Source organism: Dreissena polymorpha, chromosome 4 (genome assembly GCF_020536995.1).
Source record: "Dreissena polymorpha isolate Duluth1 chromosome 4, UMN_Dpol_1.0, whole genome shotgun sequence".
NCBI classification, from domain to species: Eukaryota; Metazoa; Mollusca; class Bivalvia; order Myida; family Dreissenidae; genus Dreissena; species Dreissena polymorpha.
The window spans coordinates 69,042,917-69,063,983 of NC_068358.1; the positions used below are offsets into that span (position 1 = coordinate 69,042,917).

The 21,067-nt window shown below is 36.2% G+C and overlaps 1 protein-coding gene across 2 annotated transcripts in view; it reads left to right on the forward strand.

Moving 5' to 3' along the window:
• The first annotated feature begins 2,172 nt into the window (after positions 1-2,172).
• Positions 2,173-21,067, forward strand: part of LOC127877744 (inositol polyphosphate-4-phosphatase type I A-like) — a 43,948-nt gene continuing 25,053 nt past the window's right edge. For both annotated transcript variants that reach the window (XM_052423937.1, XM_052423938.1), the window contains exons 1-11: positions 2,173-2,312; positions 6,000-6,136; positions 10,780-10,850; positions 12,661-12,748; positions 13,875-14,123; positions 14,473-14,594; positions 16,180-16,296; positions 16,617-16,696; positions 17,611-17,698; positions 20,114-20,325; positions 20,645-20,702. In XM_052423937.1, the coding sequence (XP_052279897.1) occupies positions 6,019-6,136; positions 10,780-10,850; positions 12,661-12,748; positions 13,875-14,123; positions 14,473-14,594; positions 16,180-16,296; positions 16,617-16,696; positions 17,611-17,698; positions 20,114-20,325; positions 20,645-20,702 (1,203 nt within the window). In that variant the 5' untranslated portion in view covers positions 2,173-2,312; positions 6,000-6,018. The remainder of the gene's footprint in view (positions 2,313-5,999; positions 6,137-10,779; positions 10,851-12,660; positions 12,749-13,874; positions 14,124-14,472; positions 14,595-16,179; positions 16,297-16,616; positions 16,697-17,610; positions 17,699-20,113; positions 20,326-20,644; positions 20,703-21,067) is intronic.

The window sequence follows — 21,067 nt, forward strand, 5'->3', positions numbered from 1 at the left end:
TAGTATATTTCCGTTGTTATTTATGGATGTATAGCGAGTTTAACACGAGAAATACACATTTTATGTTTTACCCACGCGCGTTTAACCTTGTCTCGATACTTTGTTACGTAACCAGTTACGTAATCTATTAGCGTACATCGAAGCGCCGATGTTACATGTATACATTTTGATGTACCCACTATATAACGTCTTTTTTCTAAGTTTACTTTTATATCTCGGCCGATTTTGACAAATTATATATCATAAGAAAGCCTACATTTCGTAGTTTTCAGATATATTAATATATATGAAGTTTTACTTCTAATTTGGGCAGCCCGGCGAGTTATAACTTTAACTTTTGCAAATATAATACCGTTTTAGAATCTATATTTACGCTAAACATGGTCGTACTTTATACAGATTTGTAACGTTTATACTAGGAGTTCAGTTTTTAAAACTACATCTTGCTTAGGAGAATAGAATTCTGTATGCGATAGAAAAAATGGGTTTGAAAATGAAAGTAAATAAGGAATGACTTTGTACGAAAGTAGCTCGCGGTCATAACGCTCCGAACTGATGCTGCGGTCTTGGCGATAATGCTTTTGTTTAGATACCGACCATTAAATTTCCGTTGCCAGGATTATTATATTTTTTATCGAATATATTGTTCACGAAACATACCAATAAATCTTACTATTAATGAAGCTTAATAAATTAACGATTTCAGCTCTTGTTTATAATACTGAAAGGGTGATAATTTTATATGAGACCTCGTATATAGCGGACCCTCTTGATATTTTCGGCTTTGTACACTTCAAACAAAGTGGGTTTGAAAAACATTCGTTTGTTGTTTATTATCAAAGAGGTTATTACGTATAATGATATGAAAGGTGATGTACCTTAAATTATCAATTAATTAAACTTATTTAGAGATTCTTGAAAATCACGGTCGGTGTTACGCAGATCATTTCGTATTTTGACATCAGTGCATCATGTCCAACTATTCAAAATCGGATTTTTTTTCACTGGGATGATGACGACTTAGATTTAGACGAATTGTTAGGTGATTACACATGTAACAGTGATGATTCTGAGAATGTTAAACCGTGTAAGACAGTAAACGTGACAAAAGCAATCGAATCAGTGGGTGCCTACCAGTGTACAGAGTGCCCAAAAACTTACATGACAATGTCTCGTTTTCGGGGTCGTTTGATTTCCAAGCACGGATACGAAAGTGTGCATGGTAATTATTTCATTTGTTTCATCATGCTTATTTCATCGATTGCATCTGAATCGGAGGGCATTATTGCTAGTGGTAAAGAGTAACAGATCATGTTCAGTTTGACAAAGGTAGATTGTTTTTACTCCATTAAATGTTTGTTATAAGTTAGATGGGACTGTGCACCGTGTTTTCGAACAATTTCCACAGGACGTCATCGAAAAACGGCGTAAATTAGTGCCTAAGATGAAGGAGGCAAGGCGACAGGGTAAGCTTGCGTACCTGGTATTCGATACTCTTTACATCGACGGAAACGCGGTGCGAGCGTAGGGGCACGAAGGCAGTGAGATATCCATACTATCATGGAATGTACATGGACTGAGTGAATGTAAAAAATCTAGTGCTGAGTTTGCAAATATTATATGTTCTTTTGATATATGTTTCTTATTTGAATCATGGACCAAAGCTTCTAGTACCATTACAATCAATGGCTATCAATCTTTTAACTTTTTTAGAAAATTTCAACACAGGAATGCACGGCGATGCAGCGGTGGAATTGTTATCTATTTTAAAGACCATCTGAAAGATGGCATCGAAATTGTTCGTAACCATCACGACACTATTATTTGGTTAAAACTTAAACATGATTTTTTAATACTGCTAATGATATGTATAAATATATGGAAGCTATGTATGGGGAGAAGATTCTCCAGTTTATAATACCATTAACGTGGATCTTTTTGATATTTTAGAAAATGATGTTTCATATTATTCTGAACTTGGTAGTGTCTTTGTTACAGGAGATCTGAATAGTAGAACCAGTAATAAATGTGATTTTATTGTATAAGACTCAATTAATATTGTACTTGACGATTTTGACTATATACCAGATCACTCCTCAGTTAATCCGGTAGTGTTTGGCTAGTTTCCGGTATATCCGGTAGATTTTGGTAGATTCCGGTATTTCCGGTAACCGAAGATTAAGTGCAATAAATCGTCTGCTGATCTAGAGTGTAAAAATGGTTGCATCAAACAGGAAAAGAAATATTTAATTGTTATATCCTTGTTAACTATTGTTTGAACGTTACACACCGTACCAGCTGTTATTATTTGAGTGAGTATGCCATTGATGCATTCAGTGGATAAGTTGCAATATATGGACGATCAATGGATCAGCTTTAAAAACAACAGATTAACGTTTTTTATGTAAGCTTACCGACATTACTCATAGTCATAAGGCTACTCATACTCCTACATGCCTAGTTTATACTAGTAGCTAGCAAGTATTTTCTGGATTGTAGTATTTTCCAAACGTCATGAAATATTCATTTTAGGCAACATCTTTGCGAACTTTGTTATTCGCTTCAACTAAAGCATAAAGTAAATTCGGGAGTTTGCTCATTCTGCACTAAGCTCTTTTGGCCCCAGTTTTTTCAGGCTCTTTCGGCCCCAATTTAAGGCTCATTCGGCCCCAATTTCAGGCTCATTCAGCTCAGGGACTCTAGATGAGACGGATATGAAACGGGACCGTATTGGCAAATAGCTTGTCGATACTTTGTAACGCTACCAGTGGCTATCGATTAGCGTACACAGTGGGTTTTTTCATTCAAAATCGGGTCTGGTAACCGGACCCATTCCCAATGGTAAAAAGTATTTATTTTTCCCAAATGGGAGCTGCAAATTCTCAATGGATTTTTTTTTTTTTTTTTTTTTTTAAGACCAATATTTTGTTCATCTCTCTTCCACATAAGATTAACCTTAGTAAATATAATACTGGACACACTTGTAACCTCAATTTTGAAGCATTTGTTAGCAAACAATAGCAACACTAATTTCCCAATTTTAGTCAAAACACTGCGAATTTTCCCAATCCAAAAGGACCCTGCCCCAGTCCCAAAATGGTGAATTAAAACACTGGTACATCGAAGCGCCTAGGTTATAAATTTTGATGTACACACTCACGTCATTTTTTAAAATTATACTTTCATTTCTCGGCCAATTTTGACAAATTATATATCATTAAGAAAGTCTACTTTACATAGTTTTCAGATATATAAATTAGTGTTTTTCCCAGGAGGGCAAAGGGGCATGTTGCAGAAATTCAAAAAGGGCATTTTAACACGCGGTTTATGCAAAAAAGGGCAGACATAGGCGTGGTGCCTTTTAAGCCACTTTCACATTTTCCTTCTCCATTTGCGCCAACCTCCGTTTACACAACGGCATTTTCAGTCTTTAACAAATATAAGCAACACGCCTTTACAATTAAATAATAAATTGTTCAAATTAAACACGAGTCTTTTATATATTTATGTATTCCAAAATGCACTGATCAACACTTCTTTACAGACGTAGAGATGTGATTAAAGTGGGATTAAAAAGAAATCTTTCGGTGCAGGGCGATCTGAAATGACATAATGGGGTATTTTATAAAAGGGTTCGTATATTGAAGCCCTATAGACTTTGGCAGGTAAGTTACATTTGACACGCATTTTAATACACCACCCCCAGGGGTGGCGAAATCAAATGTCCGAGTTGCCCGAGTCGTACATTTGCTTGTCTGGGCAACTGATTTTTTTCAATTAAGTTGTCTGTGGACAACAAGTTTGTTAAAAGTCGGGTCCAGGTATACAAAAAATACATTGTATTAAAGCCGTAATTAAGTTTAACAAAACCGGATGTTGACATGCGATTACATTGTCAGTGCAATTTGCGGAGCAATCAAGCTAAAATACGGGCACTCTCCTGCGCAGTGATCTACCTTATTCTATAAGAGACCAGGAGCATGCCGCATTTTAAACATTCGGCCCGACTGTTAGACAGTGTACAGACTGGTTTCTTTATTTTTACAATCAGACGGAAATAAAAAGTATCAAAGTAAGATAATCAAAACACTGTCTACCTTGTTATTTAAGACGACTTTAATGGTAAAAATGGAACATTTAGTTTTTTTAAATCTTCAACAACGGAGCAGAAACCCAAAGCTTTCAGCAGTCCACCTCCCAAAAAACTAAGAAAGATTATGATAAAAAATATGATCTAAGTAAATGCACCAGAACTTTTCAAGAAACTTGGCTCACAGATTTTCAATGGTGACCAGTTGATGATAATCAAATTGCTACCAGTAGCGGCGCAGAGCCTCAGTCTGATGAGGTCGACATATTGGACTAGTTTAATTTGTTAAGATTATGATGTACTTATGTTCAACACATGTTTTAATAACACTAGCTTTGCAAGATTAAAAGTTTTATATTGTTTATAATATACTGCTATAATGAATGTACTATTGAAATACAACTATAAACAAAACTAGCAAATCATACTCATTTTAGTATATTCCACATTGTTTTACATTAATCAATAAATGCGTTTATAATTTATATAAACATTAACGGACAAGTGTAGTTCAGCAACGGACAAGTTAAATTTCCTAAATGGTTGTCCGTGGACAAGTAGAGTTTTTTGAGATTTCGCCACCCCTGGCCCCTTTTCACACCTTTCATGTCGCCAGCTAAAGAACCAGTATTTTTTTTTTTAGAAAAAAGTCAGTTTTTTGAAGCCCATCATGTGTTGGCAGGAAAGACATATACATGAATTGACACACATTATAATACACAGCCGCAATTGTCACACCTTTCAATTCTCTAGCTAGATAGTCCGTATATTTGGTTTATCTACTATGGTAAAGGTGTGTAAGTTAATTGCCATAGGTTAATACATAATTAATATTAAATTGTGCATTTACACTGAACATAAGATTAAACACGAACATGTTTTTGTCGACTGTACGTGAATACTTATGATAATTTTAACATGAATCCCTATCGAAAGCAGAAATTTGTGTTTGCATCGATCTAAGAACATGTTTCTTATGGGATGCGTATAAAGATTACTTCATTCTAATTGAGCCTGTTTTATACTCCCTCGCATATGCTTTGGAGCAGTCAGTATGACTACCTATAAATCGAGCGCTGTTATAGATTAAACCTACTTGATTAATATAGTCGATTAGACGTTGACGTCTCTCGAGTAAATCAAGCACAGTCGGAGCGTCACAGACAATAAAGGAAGCTGATTTTGCGGACCAAGTTAGGTCGTAAGGCAATAAAGATGTTATCAATAAGGGCGCGTGGCGAAATTTGCCTTTGAAAAGGGCAGAGTGGCGATCTGGTAGGGCGGTGTGGCTTTTCGCCACGCTAAAATGGCCTGGGAAAAACACTATAAATATATATTATGTTTTTCTTCTGATTTGGGCAGCCCGGCGAGTTATAACTTTAACTGTTGCAAATATCACACTGTTTTAGAATCTAGATTTATGGTTGACATGTTCTCACTTTATACAGATTTATAGCGTTTATATTTGGAGTTCAGTTTTAAAAATTACATCTTGCTTAGGGGAATAGAATTCTGTATAAGATAGAAAAAATGATTTTAAAAATAAAATTAAATAAGGAATTAATTTGTACGAAAGTATCGCGCGGTCCTAACGCAGAGAACTGATGCTACGGTCTTGGCTAAGTTATGGACCTTGTTTTCTCTGAAATAGCTGCTGTGGGACTTCAAAACCCAGTAGGGGGCATGGTGTTTCACAAGCGCAGCTTTTGTTTTAATAACTTAGTTTTTTGTATGATTAAATTGTATTACTTGAAATACAGGAACATTTAAACGCATTTATTAAAACTTTGTATGTAATTAAGATGATGATCATGTATATATTCATGTATATATGTACAAGTCTAATTAAACTTTTTGTTAAGTTCTATGTTCAGCTATGTCATTATTGCACTTTTCTAACCATTTTTAGCATCCCTTTTGATACAAAAATGAGGTTTAACAGCAAAGAACTTGCCCATCTGGCACAGCAAAATGGTAGTCACTTTGATAGAGAAGGCATTCTACAGATGAAACAAAAGAATGAAAAACTCTTCAGAAAAGGCGAAGGTATGTGAAATAATTGTGCCTCACTCTGAGAAAAAGAGGCTGAACATATTTGCGTAAAGTGACGTCCCAGATAAGCCTGTGCAGGCAGGCTAACCAGGAACGACACTTTCTGCCTAAACTGGATTTTTGCTTAGAAGAGACTTCATTTTAACCAAAAATACCATTAAAGCCACACACTTTGAAATGAAATACATGTTAATCAATACATATAGATGCAATTTGAAAGTGTGCAAAATTGTCGTTAAATCTATAGCCTAGTTAGCAAGTAATTTATGTATTATTTTTAAGAACGGTACCGCTTTTAGAACCAAAAGTAGGATTTCTATATGTTTACGTCATTTTCAACAAACATGATTATTTTTAAGTTTTAAAGCGCAAAAAGACGGATTTCTACCGTGTAACCATCAGATATATTCTAATTGGCATAGATAAAATTAAATCTATAGCCTAGTTAGCAAGTAATTAATTATTTTTCAAACGATACGGCTTTTAAAAACGAAAGTAGGATTTCTAAACGTATATGTCCATTTCGACAAACACAATTATTTTAAGTTTTAAAGCGCAACAAAGACGGATTTCTACCTTGTAACCCAGATATATTCTAATTGGCATAGATAAAATATTTTTCATATTTATACTTAAATTTACTATCATTTCAAGGTGTGTGGCTTTAAAACAGAAAGTGTCATCCCAGAGTAGCCTATAGATTATTATATGGTAGTGCATAAGATGACTTGCTTTAAAAAATATAAAGTTATTGCCCTTCTCTATGTTTGCAATTATTTCCAGGGTATTTTGTTCACACAGTTTATTTTACGATTGCAGACAATATACACATACAATATGAATTTTGCATTCAGACACAAGAAAACATCAAGAGAAAACGTGCCATGCATCCAACACATGTCTTAAGTTATATACTGTAAAACCATTAAATTTCGTGTGGTACGAATTTTCGTGGATTTCGTTGTTCCGCTGAACCACGAATTCAAGTACCAACGATTATTTTTAACCAGGTTTTCCGAAGGAAAAAACTGGTTATTAGATTGGCGAATGCGGGCGGGCTGGCTGGTGGGCTGGCTGGCTGGCGGGCTTTCGGGCGGGCGGAACAAGCTTGTCCGGGCCATAACTATGTCGTTCATTGTCAGATTTTAAAATCATTTGGCACATTTGTTCACCATCATTGGACGGTGTGTCGCGCGAAATAATTACGTCGATATCTCCAAGGTCAAGGTCACACTTTGAGTTCAAAGGTCAAAAATGGCCATAAATGAGCTTGTCCGAGCCATAACTATGTCGTTCATTGTCAGATTTTAAAATCATTTGGCACATTTGTTCACCATCATTGGACGGTGTGTCGCGCGAAATAATTACGTCGATATCTCCAAGGTCAAGGTCACACTTTGAGTTCAAAGGTAAAAAATGGCCATAAATGAGCTTGTCCTGGCCATAACTATGTCATTCATTGTGTGATTTTAAAATCATTTGGCACATTTGTTCACCATCATGGGACGGTGTGTCGCACGAAAGAATCACGTCAATATCTCCAATGTCAAGGTCGCCACGACTAAAAATAGATTTTTTTAAAAAGCAAACTTACAAAGGGGGTTAATTTTGTTTGTTCATTTCAAAAGTTCAGTTTGAGTTTTCTCCCTTTATCAGATTTTTTTTTCACAATGAAAACCTGGTTTTGTGACACTTTTTTCCCTTGTTACATTTTTAATCCGAAATCGGTCCTTTCGGAATGTCATTTCCAACATTCTCTATTGTTTTCGGTTATCTGAGATATTTGATTGAGATATGCTAGGTAATACAATATGTTGTTTTCTTGACAAGTGTTTGGTTAATAATACTTTATAAAGTCTCTATAACGCTCATAATCTACGAAAATTTCGTTAAGTATTTCTTAAAATAAAGTTAACACCTTAACAATCAGTGTTCCTTGTAGCAATAGCCAAAATAGATCTGGTATGATTACATAGATTATTGTATATACAAAATGCTCGTTTTACGCTCATCTATTTTTTGAAAAAAAATTATGAGCTATTGTCATCACCTTGGCGTCAGCGTCTGCGTCAGCGTTTAGGTCCACTTTTCTTAGAAAGTATCAATGCTATTGCATTCAAACTTGGTACACTTACTAACTATCATGAGGGGACTGGGCAGGCAAAGTTAGATAACTCTGGCGTGCATTTTGACAGAATAATGTGCTCTTTTTATACTTAGAAAATTGAAAATTTTGGTTAAGTTTTGTGTTTAGGTCCATTTTATTCCTTAAGTATCAAAGCTTTTGCTTTCATACTTGAAACACTTACTAACTATCATAAGGGGACTGTGCAGGCAAAGTAATGTAACTCTGACTGGCATTTTGACAGAATTATGTGCCCTTTTTATACTTAGAAAATTGAAAATTTGGGTATGTTTTGTGTTTAGGTCCACTTTATTCCTACAGTATCAAAGCTATTGCTTTCATACTTGCAACACTTATTAACTATCGTAAGGGGACTGTGCAGGCAAAGTTATGTAACTCTGACTGGCATTTGGACGGAATTATGGGCCCTTTATACTTAGAAAATTGAAAGTTTGGTTAAGTTTTGTGTTTTGGTCCACTTTACCCCTAAAGTATCATAGATATTGCTTTCATACTTGGAACACTCGCAAACTATCATAAGGGTACAGTAAAAGGACAAGTTGCATAACTCTGGATGTCATTTTTACGGAATTATGGCCCTTTTTTGACTTAGTAACTTTGAATATATGGTTAAATTTTGTGTTTCGATCCACTTTACTTCTTAAGTATCAAGGCTTTTGCTTTCAAACTTCAAATTCTTTCATGCTATCATGAGGTTACTGTACCTGGCAATTTGAATTTTACCTTGACCTTTGAATGACCTTGACTCTCAAGGTCAAATTATTAAAATTTGCTAAAATTGCCATAACTTCTTTATTTATGATTAGATTTGATTGATACTTTGACAAAACTACTCTTACCTGACATACCACAATAGACTCCACCCAAACCACCCCCCCTCCCCCCACCCCCCATCCGAAACCCCCCCCCCCCCCCTAAATTTTTTTTTTTTTTTAAGATCATCTCACAAATTACCACCACACCCTCACACTATACCCCCCACCTCACCCACCCCCAATTTTTTTTGTTAAACGGTTAAAAACACAAATATTTATTTTTATTATTTTATGTTTGAAATACCGTCCAACCATCGCACCCAAGAATCCCCACCCCCACCCCCCCCCCACCCCCCCACCCCCCGCCACCCCCGATTTTTTTTTTTCTTTTTTTTCGCATTTTTGGAAGATAATGTAATAAATGTCCACACCCCCACACAATGCACCCCTCTTCACTCCACCCCTCCCTTTTTGTGATTGAAAATGAGAGTCCCTTCACCTTTAAAAAGAAAATAGATGAGCGGTCTGCACCCGCAAGGCGGTGCTCTTGTTATTTATTTGTGGCCACAATTAATTCCCGCAAATATATCTTTTCATACGACACACAAACACCATGGTAGTGTTCATGTGTCGTATGAATAGATGATGCAAAACAATAATAAAAACGAGCATTTTGTATCTACAAACATCTATTTTACCAGACCACATCTGGCGTTGAAATTTTGGCAATTGCCATAAGGAACACTGATTTTTAATTGTTTAAGTTTATTTTACGCACAATTGTACGCAATTTTCTTTGATTTTGAGTAGTAATGTTACTTTAAATAAAGCACGGAATTTAAACTGTACATCAACGATTGTTCTCTTTTACGTGACGTCGTCAAATTAACAGTTTGCAGATTTATCACATATGTCAATTAGTGCCAATTAAAGTTAAAAGAGACATAACTGTTTTCACACGTGTATTTTGGGGACCTTATTACTCAATTGTTACTACTAGGGGACCGATTGAGCAGAGAATTGCAAATATTGTCAAAACAACATTGATAGCAATTAGCGAGCGGGGACCCACAAGATCGTCGCTTATTCGCTCTTGTCGACAATTATCGGCAACACTTTCATGCTTCAGTGCACATAAACCTCAAGCCTTGCTGTCAACAAAGATTAGCAGATTATTCTTCGTTATTACTCTGGTTGTTTTAAGAAAAGTTTAATTATTATGACTGTCAATCTTCCCCGAAAATTTGAAATCCACGAAATTACGTGTCAACGAATTAGTTGTTTTTAATTAAACCACGAAATTTCATACCGACGAATTTCTGTACGTTTACAGTATATAATAGTAGTCAACTTCAGACAAAGCATATACGTTAGTGAAGTATCTTGTAAATTTTACAATTAAATGTACTTGTGTGTTGAAAAAAACATAAAAAAATATTTATAAAAAAAGAAATATATCATCTTCTAGTGTGAATAGATAACAAAGCATGTGTATATTGTAATAACAGATGAAAGAGTATATCTTGACAATGTATAATATTAGGTATCAAGATCAAACTTCATTGGAAGGAAGCTTGCAGTGTTAGAAAGTTCTTAAGATTAAACTTCCAATGCCCTCTGACAAATTTGCATGCAAGGGTTATTTCAGACACAAGATGACAGATTTAGTTTGAAATGTAGAACCTGGCTGAAATGTTAATCATTTGAAAACACAATGATTGTATTAAAATTTTCAGCTTTTGTCGAACGATTCTTCAGGCTGCGAGGTAATCTTCTCTTCTACTTCAAATCAAAGGAAAGCATCAATGTAAGTGTTTGTTCACCTATGCACAATGTGCTCATAGTGAGCTTTTGTGATCTCCTTTTGTCCGTCGTTTGTCATGTGCCGTAAACATTTACCTTGTGACTTTACTGCAGGCTACATTGATTTCCCAGCATGGATGAAACTTGGTCAGAAAATACCATTCCAAAAAAGAAATATCAGGCAAATGTTGTGTAAAACTAGGTAACCAGATCAAATTAAAGACAAAGCTTTTGAACACACTAGAGGCTAAATTTATTGTCCACTCATTATGTATTTTGTTAAGAACATTTGTCCCAATAACATCCAGACCTTGTACAAAACTCTGCCACATGGGGTCCAAACCTTAATCACTTGGTAAATGAAAAAAGCTTATGAACACTAGAGGTCACATTTATTGCCCAATTTTCAGAATGTTAGGTCAGAGTATTTATTCTGATGAACAGCCCAGTTTCAAATTGGATAATGAAGCATCAAAACTTGGTCTATAAGTCAAGTGAAAGAAAAATAACCTTTATCCAAAAATGTTATCGTGAAGATTAAACCAGTGTCATGTTGGGGATTACTATGCCACTGGGTAAAATTAAAAAAGTTTGTGAACACTTTTGTTATGCCCCCCTTCGAAGAAGAGGGGGTATATTGTTTTGCACATGTCGGTCCGTCCGTCTGTCCACCAGATGGTTTCCGGATGATAACTCAAGAATGCTTAGGCCTAGGATCATGAAACTTCATAGGAACATTGATCATGACTGGCAGATGACCCCTAGTGATTTTCAGGTCAATAGGTCAAAGGTTAAGGTCACAGTGACTCAAAATAGTAACATGGTTTCCGGATGATAACTCAAGAATGCTTACGCCTAGGATCATGAAACTTCATAGGTACATTGATCATGACTGGCAGATGACCCCTAGTGATCTTCAGGTCAAAGGTCAAGGTCACAGCGACTTGAAACAGTAAAATGGTTTCCGGATGATAACTCAAGAATGCTTACACCTAGGATCATGAAACTTCATAGGAACATTGATCATGACTGGCAGATGACCCCTATAGATTTTCAGGTCACTAGGTCAAAGGTCAAGGTCACAATGGTTTCCGGATGATAACTCAAGAATGCTTACACCTAGGATCATGAAACTTCTTAGGTACATTGATCATGACTGGCAGATGACCCCTATTAATTTTTAGGTCACTAGGTCAAAGTCACAGTGAATGTGACTCAAAACAGTAAAATGATTTCTTGATGATAACTCGAGAATAATTAGGCCTAGGATCATGAAACTTCATAGGTACATTGATCATGACTGGCAGATGACCCCTATTGATTTTCAGGTCACTAGATCAAAGGTCAAGGTCACAGTGACAAAAACGTATTCACACAATGGCTGCCACTACAACTGACAGTCCATATGGGGGGGCATGCATGATTTACAAACAGCCCTTGTTTCCAAATGTATTTCCCGATTTTCATTTTACTTGGTCAGAATATTTGTCTCAATTAAATCTCTGCTGAGTTTGAAACTTGTTCTTGATCACTAAGGTAAACAAGCATATTCGTTGAATTGATATTCCCGACCAAATAAAGTTTGTTTATGGATGGGTGCATATCCCTTGACATATGGTATAATATCTTCTTTTTTTTTAATGATCACTTGTGAATTAAAATGGATATTCCACCAAATCCAACAAGTATCCTCTTTATATTTTGTTAATGAATAAAAAAAAAAATCTCTGAGGTTTTTATAAGGGCAGACAAAGACAACACTAATTTAAGGTATGACATATTTCGTTAGTGTATGATTTTTAATTTTTCCGCAGAAACAAGAGCCACAAGGTGTCCTAGTTTTAGAGAGATGCACTGTGGAATTAGATAGCCAAAGTTCAACAGACTGTTCTTTTATCATAGGCAAGTTTTGCATTTTATTTATTTATTGAATCAAATACGGATATAGAAAAGTGTGCATATTTTGATGCTGCCGCTTAGTGGCATTGTCTTTTAACACTTTGGAAGGCACATGTTTTGCCTAATCTTCCTTAAACTTGCTCAGCTCAATAGGTAGAGCACTGGAAAAAACATCAGAGGGTAGTGAGTTGGTAAACTAACTGCTGTGATAGCACTGAAATACTTACTGAAAAATGGTGAAAAATCCAAGTAAACCAACAAACCTTCTTGAACATGTGCAAAACATTTTTTTAACTAGATATCAAATGATCTTGACTGTTCTCATTCATCGGGGGTGGGTCAGATATCCTTTTATGGCTATTGTGAAACATTTAAAACATTCAGCAAGTCTTTTTGCCAAATCTTAATGAAACCTCGCTCATGTCATTATTTTGTTCTCATTAAAATCTTTAACGAGTATGACAATGTTTCTGGTCTTGCCACCAGGGAAAAGGCTAGTTTTCTTTATACATGTAATGCTAAAGTGAATACTTGTCAATACAACCTGCTCTGAACTGATAAGTTTTGTCAAGTCTCAGTGCCTGTTGACTGTCATGTTACACAGCCAGGTTTGCAGAATATGATAGCAACACAAATTTAATGGAGCCTCGCTCTGAGAAAATGGGGCTAAATGCAAGTAAATGGGGACTTAATGCAAGTAAATGGGTGCTTAATGCAAGTAAAAGGGGGCTTAATGCAAGTAAATGGGGGCTTAATGCAAGTAAATGGGGGCTTAATGCAAGTAAAAGGGGGCTTAATGCAAGTAAATGGGGGCTTAATGCAAGTAAATGGGGGCTTAATGCAAGTAAATGGGGGCTTAATGCAAGTAAATGGGGGCTTAATGCAAGTGCGTAAAGTATTGTTCCAGATTAACATGTGCAGTCCACACAGGCTTATCAGGGATGCCACTTTCTGCCTTGAATGGATTTTAAGAGACTTACTATCAATGAAAAATTGCTTAAACGCGGAAAGTATCGTCCATAATTAGCCTGTGCAGATTGCAAAGGTTTATCTGCTATGATATCTTGCCGACATACATTAAGCACCGTTTTCCCTTAACATGGCTCATTAAGTTTCCATATTTTAACAGTTTTTGAGGGAGATGATGAAACCTACACATTTTTGGCGGCATCAGAAAAAGAGAGAGATGGCTGGATTGAGGCTCTACACACTGCCAGCTATGAATGCCTGAAAATGCAGCTGCTGAGCCTGCGCGAGCAAGTCCAGCTGCGCACTGGGCAGGACCCGTTCAGTCAGATGATGCGCGCTGACACCGGAATGGAGTTTGAGACTTTAGGCAACATTGATTCCAATGACCCAGCCATGGAAATGAGTCTAAGTATGACAATTGTTGTATAGATGGACATGCTGTTTTATTTCTGATAAGATTAATGTGTACTTGGTTGAATAAATTAGCAATATATTATCGGAGAATATGGCAGCAAATTTGCAGCACCCTTAGTATGTACCCTCCATGGTTACAAAATGGGGAAACATAAGATACTTGTAATTTCAGTTGGCTTTTTTCAATGGGCATTGATTAAATTAGATTTTGCCTATTCAAATTGTTCCTACAAATGAAAAAATGAACCATTTATTTATGCTTCATTAAGAAAAACGTTGATGAAGTAAATGTTTCATCCAATAACGATAGTAAGGTTAGTATGTACCGCATGTGGGTCTTTCAGCCATTGAAGGATTGCCAAATGAAAGTAATGGCCAACCACCCAACCCATTTGCAGTTGTATACATCATCATTCCACCTCAGCAACAGAACTGGCTCCAACACAACCATACAGAAATGGTGGAAGTAAGTTTGCTGTCTCCATCAAAGCAGGGTTTGTGGGTGGGTTATAGCAAGTACCTGAAATAGTTATTTCCATTTTTATGGGACAGTATACGAGTTATTTATTTCAATTTCAGTCCTTGGAACTGTATACTTTATAAATACATATACTTCATACTTTATATAGATCGTAACATTCCTATGAGCCTTACTCAGCCTTACTTTGGACAATCAGGGCTTTATGCATGTGTGTAGTGTCGTCATAGATTAGTGGGAACTGGCTCATCAGGGACAACATTTTCCTTCTAAACTGGATTTTTGCCCTGAAGAGAATACCTTTTAACGAGAAATTCTTTAAGAGCACAAAGTGATGTCCCTGATTAGCCTGTGCTATTGCCCAATCTTTATGAAGTAATTTCAAATTTCAGAACATTTGTCTAAATGATATATTTGGTGAGTTTGAATGTATACCATTTGGAGTCTAAAAGTTTTTCACTATGCAAAATTAAGTCAGGTGCTTGTGAACACTTTAGGGGTCATTTTTATTGCACAATATTCATGAAACTTGGTTAGAATATTTGTCCTTATGATATCTCAACCAAGTTGGAAACTGGGGCATGTGGGTCAAAGATTATATTACTTAGGTAAAAACTAGGTGACTTGAATTAAAATGAAAGCCAGGCTTTGAACACTACAGATGCCACATGTATTGACTCATCTGCATAAAACTTGGTCAGAACAAGTTGTTTTAATTATATCTTGGCTGAGTGTGAAACTGGGTCATTATGGGTCCTTTTTAATGGGTCACCTGATCAAATAAAAGAGAAAGCATTTTAACAATCTTGAGGCCATATGTTATTCCAATCTTCATCAAACTCAGTCAGAACTTTTTTTGGTTGTGGCCTTTAGCAGATGCCATTAAAATGTGTTAATGCGGAAGTACCATGCACTTGGGCATTAAAATATTTTACAGATGTTGCCAAACATGTGATCTCTATTATAATTCCAAGAGTAACATTTGTTACTAAAATGGAGTTAAATTGTTATGCATTTAAATGGACCTTTTCACAGATTTTGGCCTCTATTGAAGTTTGTCATTAACTGCTTTAAATCGATAAATGTAAACATTGGAACTAAGTAGCTTCATTAAAAAAAAAAAACAAGAATGAATTTTTAAAAAGAAAAAAGTAAACATAAATTTGGCTTGAACCACTGACCCTTGCAGTAAAAGACCAGCACTTAACCCGCTTGGCCATCCGTACTCATGTAGTAAATGGTGTATTTTATACATTATATAAGCAATCGTTGATATGTCACAAAATATAATGATAGCAACAGAACTCTCCAAATTATTGAACTGTTTTGTGCTTGTAACTCTTTATAATTTTCAGGTTTTTACATTGTCAAATGAGTATATAATAGATATTTAAAGCATTGTAAATTTTCAGTAGCATTTTTACTCGCAAATATCATAACTACAACAGAATCTGAAACAATTTTTTCCAAGTTGTCAATTTACCAAACGTGAAAAGGTCCCTTTAATATAATGTATTGTTTTAAATCATGTGTTAATAACAAAATATGCTACATGTGCTGTATTTATCTTCAGAATAACAACAATCCCCACTTCTTGAAGACCATTGGCTTTGGGGATTCAGGTGGGCTTGAACCAACAATGAGAGTGAAGATCACAGTGTTCCATGTGAAAGAGAGAATGACAGGAATGGTGGGTATACACACTAGCTGACATATTAAACCTTTATGGTTGTTAGCTAGTATTTAAAGCTCAAGTGAGCATGATTATTGGTACTATGAAAGGTATTTACTAGAAACTTCCTTGATTCTCTGTTAGGGGCATGAGTTTAAAAACAAACATCTGTTTATGAGGCGACTATAGCCCAAAGAGTTAAGAGCTAAATAAAATGTTTTGTTGATGCACATTTGTAAAGACAGAAATTATTTTAAAAGAGTTGATATGAAGTGTATATTATATGTACAGTATCATACATTGCAAATGTTTTATTTCCATATATGTATCTACTTCAGATGACTCAGATTGGGCAGGTCATTTTCACCTTGAATGACGTTCTACAAACTGAAGACTTGTCTTTAAAATTAGCCCTTGTGTAAGACTTTTTATCCCCCGCCATAGGCGGAGGGATATTGTTTTGGCGTTGTCCGTCCATCCGTCCGTCTTTCCGTCCGTCCGGCACTTTTGTGTCCAGAGCCATATCTTGGAAGTGCTTTGGCGGATTTCATTGAAACTTGGTATGAGTATATATATGGTGAAGAGGATGATGCATGCAAAATGGCATTGTACACCATCTGTTAATAATGGAGTTATGGCCCTTTGTATCTTGAAAAAATGCTTTTTTGAGTGTCAAATATAACACTTTTGTGTCCAGAATCATATTGGCGGGGATATCAATTCAATGAATTTGCTTGTTTCTTAGGAATTTGTGTTAAATAATGACTCACTTTATGTGGAAATTTGTATTATGTCATATGCAGCCAGCGTAGCTCCAAAAAGGCCTGCGCATTGGCACATTCTGGTCAGGAGCTACCTTGTCTGCTAATGAAACCTCTAAACCTTGCAAGGACTTTATAGCAGACAGTGCAACTGTATTTGATAACAGAGCCTTTATGGCCCTATTGTTTATTTTTATGTTTGTTTTATTTTTCAGTTAAACATTAAAGAAGCCTGTTTTAAATTTACTTTTACCTTCAAAGCAGTTTTTATATAGACTTTAAATTGGGCAATGCAGTATTATGCATACTTTATATAGTAAAAGCATTAATTTTTGTTGGTTTATTTAAAAGCATCTATGTTTGAACTGCGCTCTATGAGAACTGGGTTTAATGCATGTCTGTCAAGTTTTGTCCCAGACCAGCCTGAACAGTCCATAAAGGCTAATCTGAGGTGACACTTTCCACCCTTTACACACATGCAGTATACTTGGTTTTTCCAGAAGGTGGCTCACTCATGTAAAACAACATTTACAATGCATGAGTTTGAGGACATGAATTCTCATTGTTTCAGTGGCAATGATGGAACCAGAGTGGGCATGCTGAGCATAGTTAGCTGGTTGAACGACACCCATGGGAACACAACCAACCTTTCTCATGATGTAAATAATGTTACCTTTGGTCTTATTATACCAGACAGGGTAGCTCCTAACCAGACTGCGCGAATTATATTCGTTATACATTTTTTATTAGCTTACCTGAGCACAACATGCTCATGGTGAGCTTTTGTGATAGCCTTTTGTCCGTCGTCTGTCGTGCGTTGTCCGTTGTGTGACTTCAACATTTGCCTTGTTCACTATCTAGAGGCCACATTTATTGTCAAATCTTCATGAAATTTGGTCAGAAGATTGGTTTCAATGATATCTTGGATGAGTTCGAAAATGGTTATGTTTGCTTGAAAAACATGGCTGCCAAGGGGCGTGGCATTTTTCCTTATATGGCTATAGTAAAATCTTGTTAACACTCTAGAGGCCACATTTATTGTCTGATCTTCATGAAACTTGGTCAGAAGATTCATCCCAATAATGTCATGGACAAGTTCGAAAATGATGCCGGTTGGTTGAAAAACATGGCCGCCAGGGGGCGGGGCATTTTTCCTTATATGGCTATAGTAAAACCTTGTTAACACTCTAATTTATTTTCCGATCTTCATGAAACTTGCTCAGAAGATTTGTCCCACTTATATCTTTGATGAGTTCAAAAATGGTAACCTTCGCTTGAAAAACATGGCTGCCAAGGGGCGGGGCATTTTTCCTTATATGGCAATATATGGCTATAGTAAAATGTTGTTAACACTCTAGAGGCCACATTTATAGTCCAATCTTGATGAAATTTGGTCAGAAGAATTGTCGTAATGATATCTTGGATGAGTTCGAAAATGGTTACGTTTGATTGAATAACATGGCTGCCAAGGGGTGGGGCATTTTTCCTTATATGGCTTTAGTAAAATCTTGTTAACACTCTAGAGGCCACATTTACTGTCCGATCTTCATGAAACTTGGTCAGAAGATTCATCCCGATAATATCTTGGTTGAGTTAAAAAATGATGCCGGTTGGTTGAAAAACATGGCTGCCAGTGTGCGGGGCATTTTTCCTTATATGGCTATAGTAAAACCTTGTTAACACTCTAGAGGCCACATTTATTTTCCGATCTTCGTGAAACTTGGTCAGAAGATTTGTCCCAATTATATCTTGTTATCTCAGGTGAGAGACTTTGGGCCTTTCAGGCCCTCTTGTTGTTTTATTTCTTCTAATAATATTTGTATGACCCTGAAGGAAGTTTGGGGGCGCAAACTTCTCATATTATTCATTTGTAAATCACGTTTCTTGGGCAGATTATAACACAAAAGTAAAAGTACTTCAAATGATCTGTGCACTGGAATAACTGGGCTTTACTAAACTGCATTAAAGTAAGTTTGAAGTCTACACAGTCTAATCAGGGACAACCCATTCTGCCTGGACTGGGTTTTTGTTCAAAAGAGACTTCTTTGAAACGAAAAGTTCCATACATGCTGAAAGTGTCATCCACAACTGTCATCCTGAACTGCACAAGCTATATAGGTGAAACACTCCATGGAGATCCTGAACTGCACAAGCTATTCAGGTGAAACTCTCCATGGAGATCCTGAACTGCACAAGCTGTTCAGGTGAAACACTCCATGGAGATTCTAACTGCACAAGCTATTCAGGTGAAACTCCATGGAGATCCTGAACTGCACAAGCTATTCAGGTGAAACTCTCCATGGAGATCCTGAACTGCTTAAGCTATTTAGGTGAAACACTCCATGGAGATTCTAACTGCACAAGCTATTCAGGTGAAACACTCCATGGAGATTCTAACTGCACAAGCTATTCAGGTGAAACACTCCATGGAGATTCTAACTGCACAAGCTATTCAGGTGAAACACTCCATGGAGATTCTAACTGCACAAGCTATTCAGGTGAAACACTCCATGGAGATTCTAACTGCACAAGCTATTCAGGTGACACACTCCATGGAGATCCTGAACTGCACAAGCTATTCAGGTGAAACACTCCATGGAGATCCTGAACTGCACAAGCTATTCAGGTGAAACACTCCATGGAGATTCTAACTGCACAAGCTATTCAGGTGAAACACTCCATGGAGATTCTAACTGCACAAGCTATTCAGGTGAAACACTCCATGGAGATTCTAACTGCACAAGCTATTCAGGTGACACACTCCATGGAGATCCTGAACTGCACAAGCTATTAAGGTGAAACACTCCATGGAGATCCTGAACTGCACAAGCTATTCAGGTGAAACACTCCATGGAGATTCTTTAAACCCAATTAACCCAGAGTGTGGCTCATTGTATTACATTTTTCAAAATCAGTGATGTATAATATATAATAACATACTTTAATTATATTATGAAATTGTTCCTTATTATACAGTTTCTAGTGAGTATTTTTTTTTATCAAAAAACATCTTTAAAGGGCATTTGTCACTTTTCGTGATAAAGTTAGTTTAATAATTATCTTTTTTTTTCTAGGATGAAGATGTTTTTACAAACATAGTACCTACCATTAGAGGCCGCACAATGTCTGTGAAGAGACGTTCCAAACGCCTCGAGACTCTGAAGCCTTTGTGTGCAAACATCACAACCAGAACATTCCGCTTTGAAACAAATGACTCAGTGAAACTTCTTGTCCATGAATACATGGCAGAGAGCAAGTTTGCCTTTGACCTTCCAATAAAAACACTGTAAGTTAACCCAAAGTGGTACAGTTTTCATCATATCTTCTCCTAACTTATTAGAAATGTGCATATATTTGTAGGCCAAATTAGTTAACAATCAATTAGGCACCAGGCAATTCAGAGTTATTGCCCTTTATTTATACAAAAATTGTGAAAAAAATTGCGTTTCAACATGCAAAGTCATGCAATAATTGTCATAGAATCTTCACCAAACTTTTGGGAAATGAAATTTACTTTCTTATTATCTTCTATGTGTATCTCAATTAAGAATTTAGGAAAACTTGATTAGTTTGCTAATTAAATTATGACTTTTGCCATCTTGCAGACAGCTGTTGATCGAAGAAGAGAAAACTAGAATAAAACATTTGCAGGATTTAGGCCAGGTAATTAGAGTTTGAATGAGGTCTAAGAACACATGTTTTATGGCCATGAAAAAATAAGCATCCAATATACAAGGTATTGTACAAGACCAGCTTTTTGTGTCTAAATATACAATGTTGCAATTGCCTCATTGGATCATATTTTTGTATGCCCCTATCATTAAGGATGGGGGCTGTATGTAGTGTTTTCACTTTCTGTGGGTATGCATACCATCAATGATGGGGGCTGCATATAGAGCTACATTGTCTTTGGGTATGCATACAATTAATAATGGGTGCAAAATGTAGAGTTCACCCTTTCTGCGGGAATACAAACAATTAATGATAGACAGCTGCATATAGATTACAGTAATAATGGGGGCTACATA